Source organism: Pezoporus wallicus, unplaced genomic scaffold, assembly GCF_028554395.1.
Source record: "Pezoporus wallicus isolate ANWC-B61680 ecotype Strahan unplaced genomic scaffold, APGP_CSIRO_Pwel_v1 contig_8100, whole genome shotgun sequence".
NCBI lineage: Eukaryota > Metazoa > Chordata > Aves > Psittaciformes > Psittacidae > Pezoporus > Pezoporus wallicus.
Genome location: NW_026635079.1, coordinates 81643 through 99255, shown reverse-complemented (window position 1 = coordinate 99255; position 17613 = coordinate 81643). Strand labels below are relative to the sequence as shown.

General features: G+C 42.1%; 1 protein-coding gene and 1 long non-coding RNA gene across 4 annotated transcripts in view; one reads left to right on the top strand and one right to left on the bottom strand.

Annotated features, from left to right (window-relative positions):
* Positions 1-467: 467 nt before the first annotated feature.
* LOC130595053 (uncharacterized) lies at positions 468-8073 on the bottom strand. The gene is made up of 3 exons (XR_008971210.1): positions 7743-8073; positions 6322-6414; positions 468-1030 (listed from the first exon to the last, which is right to left on the bottom strand). It is a non-coding gene; the product is annotated as an uncharacterized LOC130595053 (long non-coding RNA).
* A 992-nt stretch (positions 8074-9065) lies between these two features.
* SLC44A1 (solute carrier family 44 member 1) overlaps positions 9066-17613 on the top strand; it is a 72524-nt gene continuing 63976 nt past the window's right edge. For all 3 annotated transcript variants that reach the window (XM_057401406.1, XM_057401393.1, XM_057401398.1), the window contains exon 1: positions 9066-9203. In XM_057401406.1, coding sequence (XP_057257389.1) covers positions 9177-9203 — 27 coding nt within the window. In that variant the 5' untranslated portion in view covers positions 9066-9176. The remainder of the gene's footprint in view (positions 9204-17613) is intronic.

Here is a 17613-nt window from a genome sequence, read left to right as displayed (position 1 = left end):
CATGGGCAATCCATTACCACAGAAGAGTTGTTCTGAAGAAGGGCCAAGTGCAGTCAGCTCTTCCAACTCCTTCACAAAGTAGCCTCCCCCATTGAAAAAGGTAGATCCACTCAGAGGGGTGGAAGAAGTCCTTTCTTCTCATACCCAGCCACCAGCGCTAAGCAGTAGAATACTTTGGAGATAATGTAGAATTGGTGGCTCTGATCAGAGAAAAGCTTCGCAGTAGGATGACATTTATTCTAGGGAAGTCTCTGAGGTTAAGCTGTTTGGCAAACAGGATGAAATAAAAGTGGAAATCGAGGGCAGGTCTCTTGATCATAACTTTGAGTCTTTGAGACTTTTACTTACCATCACTTTTATTAAAATTCAGTTCCCTTGTTTTAAGAAATAGTTTGACTAAGCAGTTTACCAGTGAAAACTGCAAATTCTTTGAAACTGAAACATCTTGTAGCAATGCATAAATGTGTCAGAAATTAATTTTGATACCTGAAGTATGTCTGATCTACAGTAAGAGTCTGCCCTTGGTCATTAACCCAAACACAATCAGCTGTTCAAGGAGTGAGTCATTAATTTGAAAAATGAGAATAGCAGCACAATACTTAGAACAGCATCTCCAGTATCTGTGTAATTAGCTCATCAACTCAAAAAGCAGTTTTACTTTTAAAAAAGAAAAAATGTGGTGTTGAATCCTTTTTTTCATACTGCAGAACAAACACCTACTGAAATCTGGTTTTGTGGGATGGTCACCATTTACCACTGATAAGGAGGTTTTATTGTGTAAAGTCCAATGTCTAATGTAACTTGTCTGAGAGTCAAAGAAACTATGTTTTCTCTATCTACGCGCTGTCTTTCACTGCTTTCATTCATTACTTGCTCCTATTGTGCAAACACAGATTTGCCACACTCTCAATATCTCAAATGCACAGTGTATTAGGAAGCAGTGAGTTGGGCAGCTGCTCCACTGGGATGTGAGCTTGTAGCTGGGAGTCCTGTTACGGCTTCTGTGAGCCATGACCTCAGCAACAAGGTGCTGAAATGCAGAACGGCAAGTGTGGGTCAGGATCAGGGACAGAGACAGTGATGTGTGTCAGACAGACCAGAGGCAAAGCAGTCTGATATCAAGCCAGGCAGCCCAACCAGTGGGTCTGGGTTGAGGTGAAGACACACCTGCTTACACAGCTGTGACATGGCACAGCAGTAAAACCTCAACATAAGGTCAGCTCTCAAGGGAGGGAAAGGGCAGGTCCTCTTCTCTACAACAGCTCTTAGTGGTGAAGGAGCACAGACTCCTAAACTTAGCCAGCTAAACTCCTAGAAGGTGGATGTGCTCTGGGCCCTACATAATGATCTGAAGCAAGAAGGGAAAAGTTTCCTCACCTACTTACAAAACTTGCAAGAGGCTTACTGGCAATGAGCTATCACAAGCATTGACCTTAGACAGGCTTGGTGGACAGACTTCACCTCTTAAAAGTATACAACATTCCCACAGCACTGTTAACTCCCCACCTCTTCTTCCTTATTTAAATTTTTTCCATCTTTCAGCTTGAAAACTGTCTCGCTAAGACTTTCAAATTCCAAAGAGATACACTTTTCACTCTTCCCCAATCCTTCCTACCAGAAATTGCTACAAGAGAATCCCTACCAGACGACACATCCTGCCCTGTTTTGTTTTTTTTTTTGTGCTATGGAAGACAATAAAGCTGCACTGTTTGTACCCAAGATCTGTTGGAGGATCTGTGGCCAATGCCTAGCTACCTGCCTTGGTCACGTTTCTGGAATCTAATCAGCAAGGTAACAGGGACAGTAGTGGAATAAAGAAAACCTCTTCAGTCAATTATTACTACTCATCCCACCTTCCCCCCTGGCCTTGGTCTGCTGCCAGAATGTCTTCACCCCAATATCTCAGTTTTGTGTCATTAATCACATGCTCATTATTCATGTATACTCATTAGTCCTGCAACAGAAGTTAAACACTTCTGCTTGTCTGCCACAACTGTGAGGATATCACAGCAAAAGGGCTTTTCCTCAGTGATACCTGCTCAACGGTGAGGTATCTTCCAGTGAAGCAACATGCTTGGCATGTCAGCCTATTATCTGCAGGCAAACTGTTTCTGCTTTTATTTTGAAAGTATTCTCCTACCTGGGAACTGTTGACAGAAGAATTAATAGGAGGAAAAACTGATGCAAGTGATTAGAGGCTGGAGTTAGAATGGTGACAGGAAGGAGCAAAGAGCAACCAGAACATTCTACAGTACTGTTAAATTAATGGCTATGGGAAAAGCAGAGAAACAAAATTCCCACAGACAAATCCTGGCTTTTTACACATTGTAAACCAACTCACTAGGTGAATATTATTCTAGTATTCAGGGGAGTACTTTGCCGAAAGAAACAGATGTAGCCAGAACAAAACAAACCTAAAAAAACCACTGACTGATCGTGTTAGTGTAAATACTTCTGAGTTTGGATGATCAATCAGAAGCAACTTTATCTCTGCAAATTCTGCAAGTGAGCCATAGCCTCTAGGTAGTCAAAGACCTGGTAATCAAAGACAGTGCTAACAAGAAAAAACGCTTGAAGAAATCAGTATGACTTGCTCTTCTCAAGAGTACTGTCAGCCAATGTTTTTCCTTTGATGCTCATACCACAGTGAATGTTGCAGATGTGCAAGGGTTACTTTTGTCTCCACCCAAGCTTTTTGTGGCCTTAGACCTCATAGTTGTTAGCCTGAGTCTGTGCTAGCCAGCACAAGGCTGGTCCAAGAGTCACAGGCATCCTGGTATCTGGTACTGCTGAGCAGATGCAATCTGCATCTTCTGAAGCACATGCATTGCCCACAGCACCATCCAGCAGGAACTGAGGAGTGCACAGAACTTCTGAAAGTCTCCATCTTTTCTGCAAGCCAGAAAAAGTAACATAGCACCAGATTTTCAAATGTTCTTGCTGTCACTGACAGGCTTTCACTAAACAAAGCACTTACTGTAAGTTTGAAGTTAAACATGACTATATGAGAAACATGCAAATTGAGATCAATTTCAAATAAATCTTGAGGCCTGTTTATATACATGTGTACGTGCACTTATTTTTGCAAGTGGAGTGGTGGGCATTGCATAGAATGAAATTGCTTTTCAAATTTTTAATACCTCCTTTTAAAGATGAACATGAGTGACTCAAAGAACAAGCGAACAGTGAGGCTGGGACCTTTAAAGCCCACCACATCCAGTGAAACTCAATGTGAAGTCACTCATATCTTCTCCTGTTAGCCCTCACTGCTGGCTGCACTGGTTGTATGTGTACTGCCAGCTGCAGTATGAAGCTGAATTATGCTAGGCCCGGTGACAGTGCTATCTCTCTATCCATGTTGCTGGTTTAACTCACCCTCAAAGTTTCAAAAGAGTACTTTTAAGAACTCATGCACAGGATACCCATCAATATTTGGAGTTCCACTGGTGACTATTCAGCTACACAGAGCATATGAATTAGGGGTTGTGTTCACGATAAAGCACTATTTGCCTTAAGCCTGCACCTGAGTTGAATGCCAATTTTGAGCTCACTGTAGATGTTCTCCACAGCCAATGGCCCAGACCTATGTCAATCTAGCAATCTCTAGTTGGCCATTATTGTAACTAAGCTATAAAATACAAAACAGCCTAAGTCAGCCTCTGGAGAGTGATGTCTTTAATCTTCCTTTCTTGCATACAAAATCCTATACAGAAAGCCAGAGCAACCTGACATGTTGAATATTGCCATTGTCTTGTCTTACTCTGAGAAAAAGCTGAATCTTCCTTGATGAATGCTTCCTTGCATAACATTAAGGAGTGTAGAAAGGAACAGTACCTCCCTCCAAGGCCCCTCTCCCATCTTCCTTAAGAAAACAAATGCCAGGTTCCTTTAGCATAGTGATTTTTGGCAATGACTTCTCTCCAAGAGATTTACTGCAGCAGCCTTACAAGAGATTTGCAGCAGGCAGTCCTCCATCTGTAGTCTTACATCCTCAGTGCAAGAGCCATAATTCTCCTGAAGTAAAATGACAGGGGATCATAATGGCTAATCATATATTATGATTATACTGGAAGGATTGTACTTGGCTTTGCATGTTTCCTTGGGGCAATGCAGAAGTTTCTTACAAAGCTGAAACAAATTACATTTTTGTGGTTGCTGCTGTGACACTAGTTAGACACCTCTCCCCTCCCACAAGCAATGGTACTGACCCAAGTATTTTAAAGAACGTTTTCTGAAAAGTGGAGTTTTTTGGGATTTGGATACTGGATATGGAATGTTTCAGATGCAAACTGCTAGCATGATTCTCTCACTTAGGCTAAAAACAATGTAAATGTGTGACAGTCATCTATTTTTACACTTCATGAATAGGTGTCCAATATTTGAATGAAGCCCAACAGGTATTAAATAGTGCAAAGCAATGTATTTAAATAGAGAAAAGATATCTATTTTACTTTCAATATGGCATGAATGGACTACCATAGGTACAAAGTATACGCTTAGAAAGCCATTTTGCCAAAACAACAAAATATTATTATTTCAATAAATCTTGAACATTTATGATAGCTACCTATGGACAGGCCCTCCACTGTACAACTATGTCGTCTCATCAGAAAGTTACATCTTTAAGAGTACAATGGACCAAAATTTTGATTCAGAATTGTGGAAAGAAGATTTCACTCTCCTGATCAATTCAAAAAGCTCTCTGCTGCTCTCTCTTACCTTGAAGTCTGCAGTTCTTAAATTGAAACAGACCTAACGTGACCCATATATGGGACTGCAGTACAAGGTAGAATCACAGCAGGTTTTCTGACTTTCCTAGTAAGTTTATTGAATTGACCTGTTCCTGTGTGGTCAGACACGCAGCAAGAAGAAAATCTTAGCTTTAACTTCTAAGAGCTCAGATTTACTGAGCAATATGCAGCTTTTCTTAGTCAGAGATGAGAAAGTCTGCAAGAATCCTGCCATTCTAATTGCAAAGCAGGATCACTGGGATGCTTTCGTCATGCCTGACTAAAATTCATAACTGACAGGATCTTTGATGTACAAGCTGGAGTTTGTACGATACAGAGTCAGTTCTCTGCTTTGTGACTGGTGTCCTGTGTGACTTGATACAAGCATCCATGCTGTAGTTCCCCAGCAGTAAAAAAGTGCAATAGCATGGCTGAACATCTCAGAAAGACAATAAGTTTCAGGTGGGTTCTGAGATATATATGGCCCCCAAGATAATGGGTCCACAGTGCTCTCAGTGGGTCAGTGTGCTTTACCCCTACATTGCTAATAGAAATGGACTGACATACTAGTTGACATGTTTTCTGGAATGTCTTCTCGTGTTGTATTTTCATGAGTATTCTGCTGGTGCCAGCAGAATCAGTCCCAATCCTGCATTGATACACATACATGAAAGCTAACAGTTTGTTCATTGGACACATTTTGGAGGCAATATGTGTGATTCTGTATTTAAATAGATTTAAAACAAACAAACTAACCAACCAAACAACAACAAAACAATAAAACCAAACAGAAATATTGAGTCTAAGTACACAGGATAGGATTTTAAAAATGCAGAGTGGCTGCCAAGCATTCATAGGTGTGGGTTTATTGGTAGGTGGAAAAAGTCAGCAGAATGATAATGAGCTGAGTTTGTCTATTAGAAGAGGGAGGCAAACACACGGACTGTGAAAACGCCTTGCTGGTGCAATATTCAGTTTTTAGTCTGCATGATGCAACTCTTCCCTTTCATTAACATCAAAGCCAGGTTTGGACTGCCTCTTGATCGAAGAGTTAGTCCAGTACTGAGCCTCTTTGAAAACTCCGTCCCAAACCTTATACATAAGAGCATATCCAAATGGCATGCACTATCTACTGCTATTTTAAAGGTATTTCTCTCATAGATATGGAACAAAAGCTACAAACTGTTTTGTATGTTGGAAAATCCTTCAGTATTTAAATATGGGTGCATAAATATGGGTCAGGATCCTACACCTGGTGGGAAAAGGTAAACATTATCACACAATTTATGCTTTCTGGAATGTTTCCTTATATTTGTATTTATTTATTTATGCCCTCCCACACTTCCCAAGTGGAAGCAGCCTGTGTACAACCTACAATTTAGTCAACTCAAGCACTGAAGGCGTTCTTGTCATTTTAGGGCCTTCTTTATGCTTGTATCTCCCTTTCTTATGCTCACATAATACTTCAAAAACTCTAATGCATCGTTGTGATCTTTGCAATGAAATGAAAATATATATAAAGCTCATCCTTCTTGGCTGATGAGAGAAGGGCACACTAAAATCTGTCACAGAAAAAAAGCTAGATTCTTACCCAACACTAAATCTGGGCAGTCAGATTTGCACTTGAGCAGCTTGTGATGTACCCATGCCTTAGAGAAGATTACGATCAGCTTCAGAAAGGAATCTGTAAAGCATAATTCAAATAATGTACTTAGGTATATGCTTAATGTTCAACTTCTCCATTACTGAATTAAGATTCAGCATTTACCATTTCAATCCCTTTCAGTTTCTTCATGAAACACTAATATGAATAAATACAAAAGGAAGTACAATAATGAATAAGCAAGAACCTTTCAACTTTTCCCCTCCTTTGTGTGACTGGCCAAACAAAGCACAGTTAAACCAATAAACCCAGATATCTACCCCTGCTTTTATTACAGCAGCCCTGTCAAAAACTCAACTCATTTCCTCAGGCCAGAAGCAGAGATAAGGGTAATTACTCTCGTAATTATTTCTAACACTCAGATTCATCAAAATACTTCTTACAGCTGTCACATACTTACACCCAGTTACCTATGCTACAGCTGGTATGTCTTTACAAACTTTTCTATAAAGGCTCCCCCAGTGAAGGACTTGCATTTATTCCATTACATTTATTCCATTACTTCTGATAATCATACTGAATGTGCTTAGTCTACATGTGAAAAATAGAAGGCAGTATTTAATTGCCATGACAACACTCTGAGGTCCTAAATGAAACTATTAAAGTCCTAAATTAAAAATAAAATAAAAAAAAAATCTGGTCTATTCAACAGACTGACTAAACTACATCTATGGCACAGACATCACGCTTTCGTTATGCAAGCACGTGAAAAAGACAAACACTGAGTCGAAAGTCAATTTTATAAATGGCAAAACTGAGGAACAGAAAAATTGAAAGAAGTGACATGTGGAAAGTTACACAAGAATTGACTATGGATTTCTTGTTATCTATTCTTGTGTCAATCACAAAAGAAACATGCCTCCTAGAAAGTGTTCCTGCAAAACAGTACTTTGATGGTCACACCTTTGAATACAACGGAAATATTTGGATAGAACAAGGTGGAACAATGAGAAATAATGGCAATGTACATGTAAGCAGTAAAAGGTTATTTTGATGAGGTGTTAGAAAATAAGAAAATTGTGAGAAGTGATGTTACTTGCCCTTAAACTGAGAAGAGCTAAAAAAAAGAAAATGATTCACAGTTCACCCACATGCCAGTTTTTGTTCTATTTTGGAAGACTAACAAGACCGCTTCTCTAGTCACACGGCCTCTTTGCCTCATTTTACCTCTCAAAAGATCATTTTAAACTTAAGTCATTGTAATGTTATTTCTAATCATAGATATTCTACTATATTGACAGAATTAAACCTACAGAGTTAAGATTCAGCAAAACCAGTATTTTAACTTGGAGTATTGCCTAGTAAGTTCAGGCCACGTTCAAACACAACTGCTGGGCCAGTAAACTTACCTTAAGAGGAACTGCCAGTTTCCAAAGAGAACTTTCTCATTCTGAGAAAAGCTGTTGCAAAATCATTTGTTACAATGAATGGCTACAAGATGCAGCCATGCAGTGACCTAAGTGGTTCAGAAAGCTCTGAGGCATCTGTTGCTACCTGCATGGCTTAGGAAGATGGTCCAGCCCACAGTTCTGAGACTGACTTGTACCAGTTAACTATGCAGCAAGCCTCATCCTGTTGTAGTTCATGAAACCAGGTTTTAGCAGTTACTGAGGCATACACCTCAAAAGAATGACACCTGCATTTTTGTCTCTAAAAGCTTGCTGAAACCAGATGCAAAAATATGGCAATCAGGGACATTCAATTCAAGGGACAGATTTAATTTCATTGTCCATTTCACCAGAATACCACTTCAGATGACTGGATACTCTGCACATTGCATCAATGGTAAGAGTTAAGACTAGAAAATAGGATAAACCACAATAAAGGCAGTATAATAGAATCATGGAATCAACTAGGTTGGAAAAGACCTTTAACACTATCAAATCCAACTAGGATTTGACCTTTAAGAACATCAAATCACAGGACTGCCAAGACCACCACTGAACTATGTCCCTAAGGGCCTCACCTATATGAATTTTGAACGTCTGAGGGACCGAGATTCCATCACCTCCCTGGGAAGTCTGCTCCAATGCCTGAACACCCATAAGACACAGGCCTGCTGGACCATGGCTTTCTCAAGCATCTCCCACCAGTAAGCAGAGGCACCTTTTGTACCTGCAAGTACAGGTACGTCAAAAGGGCCACACAAGCGGCGCTCTTCTCCCTCGCAGAAAGCATCACCCGCTTGGAAGCCCCCTGACGGGAGGACGGCTTCCCCACACAGCTGTCCCGCACACTGGGCGGTGCTCCTCCTGCGGGGGGTCCATAGGAACAACTAGGACGAGCGCCTGGGAGCTTCTGGCTCTGGAACGGCGGGAGCCAGGACCCCTCAGCTGGGCTGGGATGCGACGCGACGCCCCTGACGACCAGGCAAAAAGTGCTTCCGGCCCCCGGAAGCGCCCCAAGGCGCGCGGGCCGGGGCGGGGCGATGTGGCGGGGGCGTGCAGCCCGCCCGCCCGCCCAGGCAGGTACCCCCCGCGCTGCAGTACCCTGGCCCCGCCCCCGCTCCCCCAGGCTCCGCCCCTTCCCCTCAGTCGCCGCCGCCGCCGCCGCCGCCGCGGGGGGAGGATGAGAGGGCGCCGCGGCGGGGCTGGTGCCGCAGCCGCTTTCCTCGCCTGAGCGTTCCCGGCCGTTCCCCTCGGCCGGCTGCTTCCCTCGGCCGGCTGCGCCGCCGCCCCCGCCCCGGGGCGGGCCGTCGCTTGGAGTGGATGCCCAGCGCCTGTCTGCCGCCGCCGCTGCCTGGCGCCTAGTGGCCACCGCCAGGGCAGAGACCCGCGGACGCCATGGGCTGCTGCAGCTCCGCCGCGCAGGTGAGCGGCCCGCGCCCGCCGCCGGACCTAGCTGCCCCTCTCCCTTCCCTTCCTCTTCTGTCTCCTGGCTCTGCTGTTCCCCGCTGCCGGGCCCTGTTACACCCGCAGGCCTGCTGTCCCCCGCGGCTATCCACTCGTCCCCCGTCCCCAGATCTGCCGCTCATGCTGTCCCATTGCTGTGCACCCGCTCCTGCCTCTGTAGCGGTGCTCTCTGGTGGTCGTGCAGACCCTTTACCCCTCGTAGCCCCTCTCTCCCATGGCTGTGCACCAGTTTGCTCTCCCACTACCGTAGCCCCTACCGTATCTCTCCTATAGCTGTGCATCCCCTTGCTACACCTGTAGCACCGCTCTCCTATGGCTGCGCGCTCGTATGCATCCCCTGTAACCATACTCTGAACCCTTTGCTTTCCCTTCCCCCCTCCCCCCCTTAACGCCCCGCCGACAGCTCTGCTCTCCCGTGGCTGTGGACCCGTTGCTCTCTCTTCTCCTGTAGTCTGGCTTCTCATGGTTGGCTGTGAGCCCCTTTACACCGCATCCCCAAGCCTTGGTGCATGCAACTCTGCAGCATTTTGCTCCCCTCTAAAGCTCTGCTCTTCCCTCTTATGGCTATGCACCCCCAGGTTCAGCTCATATAGCCTTGCTCCCACCATGCTACGCTCTTCCACCCTCTGCGTTGCTCTGCACACTGCTCTGTGCTCTGCTTCCCCTGTGGATCTGCATCATTTTGCCCCTTCTTCCCTCAGCCCTGCTATGGCTTTGCAATCTTTGACCTACCCTGCTCCAGTCCCCTGCCATAGCTGCAGCAGCTGCAAACCTCTGGTTCTCCCCTGCTATCCCCATACTGCCTTACTACCCTGTCACTACTGCAGGGAGTGGGGAGCAAAGGCCTCTATGCACCCCCTATATATCTCTGCAGTTTCTCTCCCCCCCCCCCCCCCGTTCCTTGCAGCTTTTCCTTTGGGGCCCCTAGAGAGAGGGGCCATCTCATGGGAGGAAACTTGGCACATCCAGGGCCTCCCCAGTACGTTGCCTCTAGAAACGGAGACAGTTCTTATCCCAACCGCCTTCCCCAAGGGCTCGGGTACCTCCCTGCAACCTTTTCCCTGTGTGTGACCTGCCCCGTGCACATCTCTCATTTCCGAGCTCGGGTTTTCTGTCTTCCCCCTCCCCCACTGCACTGTTTTGCCCTTACTGACTCCTCTTTTTTCCCCCAGAGCGGTGCTGCCAAGCAAGGCACAATTGGGAGCTCCACCCAGCGCTCCAGTTTGCGACTCTGCTTTCTATTTTAACTTTCCCTTTGAACGACATGACCACGGCTATTCTGTTTTGGCTCCTTTCTGAAGGGTGTAGGATGAACGATCGTGACTAACGCTGTGGCTATGCTTTGCTTGCTTGTAAATGTTAGTTTCTTCTGGCTGTGTCACTTGCGGTGGCTGTATCCAGTTTCCAGCAGACTGCTTATGTGGGAAAGTCTGTCTCTGCTGTCCCAGATGACTCATCACAGAGATGAGTTTTTGTGGCTCATCCGTTCAGGCAGACCATTTTTTATTTTTTATTTTTTTTATTTTTTATATAAGCGCTCTGTCCTTCCAATGCAAAACACTGCAGAGCTGTCCAGTTGCAATAGAGAACATCCTTTACAGCAAATCTGCTGCAAAGAGGAAAGCAATCAGCTTTATGGTGCATGAAGAAATGGTCTGAATTTTAGAGAAGGACATATATACCAGATGTTAGGGGAAGATTTAAAAATTGTTCGGTCACTGCAGTACACTGTTGGGGAGATTGTGGAGCCTGTATTGCTTGAGGCTTGCCAAATATATATATAATATATATATAAATGTTAGGTGTCTGTCAGGAGTGGCTTAAGGAAGGCTGAGACAGACTTGGAGCACTGAGAGTGAAGTTGATGTTTTGAAATCTTTTCCAACCTTAGTTTCTGTGATTCCTATCCACGTTGCTTTTCATAACTGTTTAGCAGGTCCTTTCTAGCTCTCCTTTATGAATTTAAATAGCTGTTCACTGTTACATTGTTTTTCTTAAATGAAAATTCAGGCACATCTGTGGGTAATATTAGATCAAAAGCAGAAGAAATAGGGGATTGGATGCTTTAAATATCTGGCTTGTTCATAGGTTTCTTCTTCATAATTTTGTTGTTTAGTGAAATTTTGTGTTCCCCTGTAAGGGTGTGGATGTTAATAGTATGATACTGAACCTTTTTCATTTGTTTTCCTTGTGTGTGGCAAGATATGGTACCGTGAGCTTTGTATCCCGTATATGTAACTGGAGTATAAAGAATGGCTGTTTGTTTAATCCCCTAGCCATAAGCAATTGCGTGTCTTCTCAGGAAATTCAAATCAAAGGCTAGTTGCTGAATATTTTATCAGCAACAGTTTTGTCAGGTATATTGATTGCAGAAACGTTGCTACCAAGCATACAGCATTATGTTAGAGCCTAATGTCTGTCTTACCCTTTCTTTTATCGTTAAGAATAAATGTTGTGTTCTTCATCTACCATTGTCTTTATACCTTCCCCTCTGTTGTTTCCTCTTAAGCTTTCCTTGAGCAGGGCTCCATCAGATGTGCCTTAATGCTGCCTCACTTCTTGCTTCTTCCTGCATACCTTCATTTTAGTCTTTGCCATACAGGCTGTCCTCTTATCATGGACTCCTCACCCTCATTCCTTATGACTCTTTTTTATGTTGATTTCTCATTAAGTTTATTCTTTGGCTCTCTAGCCTATTTGAGCTTCATCTGCTAATACCCATTTCTGTTTCTGAGAGAAATTATTACTTCTGTTTTGATTTTGCCAGGCATCTTATCTGATTGCTGCATCTCCAAATCCCTTTCTCATGACTGTCACCTCCTCATCTCATTTATAATAGTGCAGTAACTATGACTGGTTGTTGAACATAGCAGATTTCTTTGACGTCTTCTTCCTAACTTGTATTTCATACTCAATTATCGTTTTGATGATTTTTTTTTTTTTCCTCCTTTCTCCCTGCATGCATTTCCCGGTTCCTTTGCTTTGTAGGCTGCCTAGAAATCTCCCTTAAGCTTTTTCCTATATTTCTTATTCCCCTGCAGAATCTAAAGGTTTCCAGAGAAAAACTGATTAGAATCGGCATGTTTACCTTTGCTCAGCACTCTTGCCTGCTACTTACAGTGATGGATCCTCATGTTTGCTCTCTGCTTTTGTTTCCTTTAGCAGTTTAGTCTGACCCCAAAGCCCCATTCATTCAATTTTTCTGTTTTAATTCCAAATTTCTGGGTTTTACCTCTTGGCTGCCATCTTGCTCCCTTCATAATTTTATTCTGAGTTACTATCCTCCATCCTTACAGCTGACAGTGAACTATAGTCTGCTTCCCTTCTTTTCCAAACTTCCAAACAGAAGAATTTTCATCTGTGGTCACACATTCTTTCCTCTTTTATTGTACTGTTCCAGTCCAGGTTCCATGTGCTGCTGAAATTGCCTTCATTAAGATCCGTACAGGCTCCTTCTGGCCAAGTTACAGAGATTCCGTACCTTTCTTACACTCCTTGATTTGTACTGCTTTCAATGCTATCTGTAATTCTCAGCCACTTGATGTCTTATTCTTCCTGGACTTCTGTAATACTGTCCTCTTGTTTTTCACTGCCTTCTACTCTCAGATTATTAGTTCTTTTCCTCTACTGCTGTCTGTGCTTATACTTTCACTCTTCCCCCCCTTTTGTTAATTTAAATCCTTTTATTACCAGATTATTTGACTTGAACTGTTAAGAGCGGTGTTAACTTAATACAACCATAATGGACTTTCTCCCAGATGTGCACATTCTTTCCTGTTATTCTGCTGCTTTTTTACTCATTGAGGTGTTTCAGTCTGGAATACTTCTTTCCAGTGTATTTCTTCTTTCCGTTTCAGGCTTATTCCGCATTGGTGTGAAGTACTTTCACTTTTCCTGGTGTAGTATCTTCTGGGATTTGCACTTGTTCTTTGTTGTCACAACTGGAATTCTTGTTTACCTGTTGTTACTTTTTGATGTTAGCAACTGTGTTTCTTTAAGGCCTTTTGCTGTTCTCTGCTTACTTAGGTGGACTTAGCTGTATCTTTTTGTGTCGCTTGACTCTCACCATCTTGAGCCTGGAGCTGGCTGGAAAAATGCAATGTTGGCTTCATATTGCAGTTGTTGTCTTAGAGCAGTGTATATGCTCTTCATTAATTACCATGGGCAGGTCCTCCTAAAACTTCTTTGAACTGTAGTTAGGCCAAAGCATGCTGACCTATATGAGATTAAAACCTTGTAAAGGACAGGAGGAAAAAAGAAAACCAAACCAACCAAAAAACAAACCCCAGACACCTCTCTGCATCTCCTGTCTCGCAGTGCTGTTTATTATCAATACCTTCATGTGGTTTCAGTCAGGTGTCCTCCCTTGCCATGTCTTTATCATGAGCTTCTCAAGATGGGTGCTTCTGTCTAGGTTCAAATTGTTCATCATGGATCTGCTATGCAACAAAGCTTAAAAAATTTCTACCTAGTTTTGATACAGGTGGGTTTTTATGTTGTGCTGTTTTGGAAAGGATCTTCCCTTCCTGAGTGTTGGTGTCTTTTGAATGAATAGTGCTGTAGCTCCAGAATGATAGAATAATCAAATTTCTTTCAAATCTTTAGCTTCATTAAAGAAGAAAAATGGAATCTGTAGTTGAGTGGCAGTACTGTCTTCCGTTTCTTTTCATTCTTCTCCTTTATCAGTGGTATTTTCCGCTATCATAGCGTTAGTCCATTATAAAACTGGTTTTGTGGGAGATAACTGTTGGAGTTAAACACTCCCATGTCACTGTAAGTATCAGGCTATGCTATAAATCTGTTGGATTGAAGTAATTTGTGTAGGGTTTGGGGAGTTTGTTGGTTTTGGTTGGTTTGTTTGTTTTTAAGCAAGCAAACTTACCTTTCAGTGTAACTCAGATTTCTCCACTGATTGAGTTTGTAGCACCACTCCATAAATTTCACATTACTTTGTGTAAGGGGACAGAATTTCATAATTCATGAAGGGGAACAAACTGGGGAGAAGTGGACCTTAAATTGCTTTCTCTTCAAGTAATTGTTATCTAGAATCCATCCTTCCTTTCTGCTCCTACAGTTGAATTAAAGTGGCTGATTCTAGTTAAAAGGCATTTATCAAGATGTTACAGGAAGCAAGACTTTGTGACATCTTTGTGTTGGGACAGGGAAATACTGTGCATGTTTGTTTTATCTTTACAGCTTTGTATGTTAGTGGCTTAATCTGAGATATTTATGAGAAGCTTAAAATCTTGATGAAAATTGGAGGCATGACTGGGATAAACAAAGCACATGTTCTTGGTGGTTTTACAGGTGGCCTTGGTTTTTACAAAACTAAAAGGACTTCCCATTATAAGAGGAGATGAAGACAGATCATCCATTAACTTTCCCTTGAGTGTCTGCTGTCAAAGCAACACAGAATAAATCTAGAATTCCTAACTTAACAATAAATTTGTGGTTGTGATTAAATGTCACTTCTGAACTGCTGTGGACAATGAAGACCATTAATTGTACTTCAGCCATATATCTTCATCTGTCAGAGGTTCCTGCAGCCAAATTAATGTAGGGGGTATCAAAGTATGCCAGTTTCATTGTGGGTGTGGGTATGATCATGTATGAAGACCAGCTGAGTAAGGGTGTTGATGGGCAGAAACAGAATGAGTTGTGAATTCTACTTCCAGGAGCTAGGAAGCTTCATTTCCCTTTCAACATGCTGACAGTAGATGAAGCTTCCATTCTAGCTTCTGGCAAGCAGACAGAGTATGAAGGATGAAGAGTATAAGCAGGATCCAAGAACAGTGATATTGATTCAGGCAACTCATGAAGTTGTTGAGTACTTTTTGTATTTCTGGTCTGTGAGCTCTATTCATTTCCTGTGAAGCATGAGGTGTCCTTTTACAAATGCTGTCACAAGCAACTGCACAACCTGTGCAAATAATTCCTTTTGATCTTAATGTAGAAAGAAATGTTTCAACTACGTAGGTGCTTGTAAGTACTCTTTCAAACACTTAGCTTTTCCCGCTGAGGACTAGCCCCTTCTGAAGTTCAGGCTGTTTTTCAGTTGTGGCACATCTTAAAAGGTTCTAAGTAGCACATTATTTCCTTTACTTTGTCAGGTAACTCAAAGATTGACTTTTTTTTTTTTTTTTAAGCACTTCCAGAAGTGCACAGTTTGGATTAAGAACCAACATGGGACATTGCATCCTCACAAGACTTGGTTTTGATAAAGTGTGGACAGTTTTGAAAAAGATTATCTTTCATCGTTAATAGTGAATACTATATCCAAAGCTTATGCTATTGTTACCATATTATTATATATTATATTACAGTAACTATTAGCAGCTAGAATGCTGTCAGTCGTCAGACTCTTAGGTTAGTAATTGTGAGGGTATATTCAGTATCATTCAACTGACTGCTTTTATTTTTCATTTTGAAGAAATTACAATGGTTGTTATGCAGTGAAGTTGTCAACTGTCTTTATGCTGTTTACTCTAGAGACAGGCTTTTCCTTTGAACTTCAGTGGTTTCTTTTGTGAAAATCAAAATTTGCAAACCAACTTGACAGAAACTGGGATTCTGCTTTAATATGATTTCAACACCCAGTGTGTGATGCACTGCAAGAATAGGGGATGATTGCAGTATACAGGCAAGCTGAGATTCCATACTGCATTTTTACATGCTAGTTTCTAGCTGTCGCTATTTGAACCAGTGATGCTAGAATATGGTGGAGGGTTATGGCAAGCAGAACATGAGGACTTGTGCCTGGATGTCGTGTAATAATAAATGCAATGTAGTTAAGCAGCTGTTTACAGCAGGAATAAACTCTGGCCTAATGTATCCCCAGATACATTATTTCTCTGAGGAAGAGACCTCTGAATATCATGTACAGATCTGTGGAAACAAAACAGGAAATCCATTAACGTATTATGTTTAAGGTCATGATGGACATCTCCTGGAATGCTTTCTCAGACTCCCTATAGCTTGCTATGAAAAACTGAAAAATCATAGAACAGTTAGGGTTGGAAAGAACCTTAAGATCATCTAGTTCCACCCCCCCTGCCATGGGTGGAGCTAGGTAATCTTAAGGTCCAATTGCCTACTTGTAAGAAAGTATGCTTATGTAATAAGCTAAGGGCTTGACTCATCATTTCCCTTTACATTCTCCTCCCACCCTTTCTTTCATAAATCGGACAAAGCCTTCTTAGCTTTAGTTCCTCTTAATCTAATACGCTTTCAGGGTCCTCAAGCACTACCCTCTTTTTGTAATCCTGAGTGGTTTTCTTTTCTTGTTATGCCAGAATTTTTGACCTGTAAATTGCGATTTTGTATGTAAGAAGTGATGTAACTTTCCCCCAGAATCTATGTTGAAATTTTTCATCATTGTTAGAGCAAGCTGCGGAGAAAGGGTTCTGAGAAATTTTTGTTGGGTTCTTGACATCCTTTTAAATATAACTGAATATGGCTATTGGCGATACAGAAGAATGTACACAGCCAATCTATGCAACAGTTAGTTCATAGCTTTCAGTGTAGTGCCATAAGGACCATGTTTATGGTGACATGTGCAAATGCAAGCCTCAGACCTTGCAGAACCCTCCGCCAAGTAAGCCTTCTTTTGCCTTTAAAAGGTAGAAATTTCTTCTGCAAGATTGTAAATGCAATAGAAAAAGACATGATTTTAAGATTTTCAATTGACAAATCCATTTGGGTATAGGATGCATTGTGAAAGAATATTTAGCAAGGTGCTACGAATATCTCTAGTGTTATTTTTCACAGCAATACTGTGCAGGCCGCAAGCTCTTAGAGAGCTGTGATGGTTTTGTTCTTGCATTGTGGCTTTAGACACTGTAAAAGGGTGAAAAGTTCTTTTAGAGAAAATTGCTCATCTAACATCAAGAGAGTACAAAGAACAGGGGCAGCGTTTCCTATGGAATGTCCCTTATCTTTTGTGAGGACCATCAATGTCTTTTGTGGAGACCATCAATGGGTTATATTTTTTTTTTCTTCTGATAATGTTATATTGTGATAAAAGTTAATGCATTTGGAAGCAAAGTGTGTATTGTACTTGGACAATATTTTACCAGTCCAGAGCTTTGAAATGTTTTGTAATGTGGAACTTGCAGTCTGTTAGGAAGAATAAAATCAGAGAATCTGTTAAACAGGTTGATACACAATTAGAAAATGCAGCATGCTAAAGTAACATTGTAGGTACAAAATATCTTTAGAAAGGAAATGGTTTGGGTTTTTGTTCGTTTGTTTGTTTTTGTCGTCCCCCGGGTGTCCCCCCCCCCCCATTTTTTTTTTGCTTCGCCTTCCCCCCCATGACTGCTTTTTACTAATGATTAAGAACCATGGAAGTTCCAAACATAGATTGAAA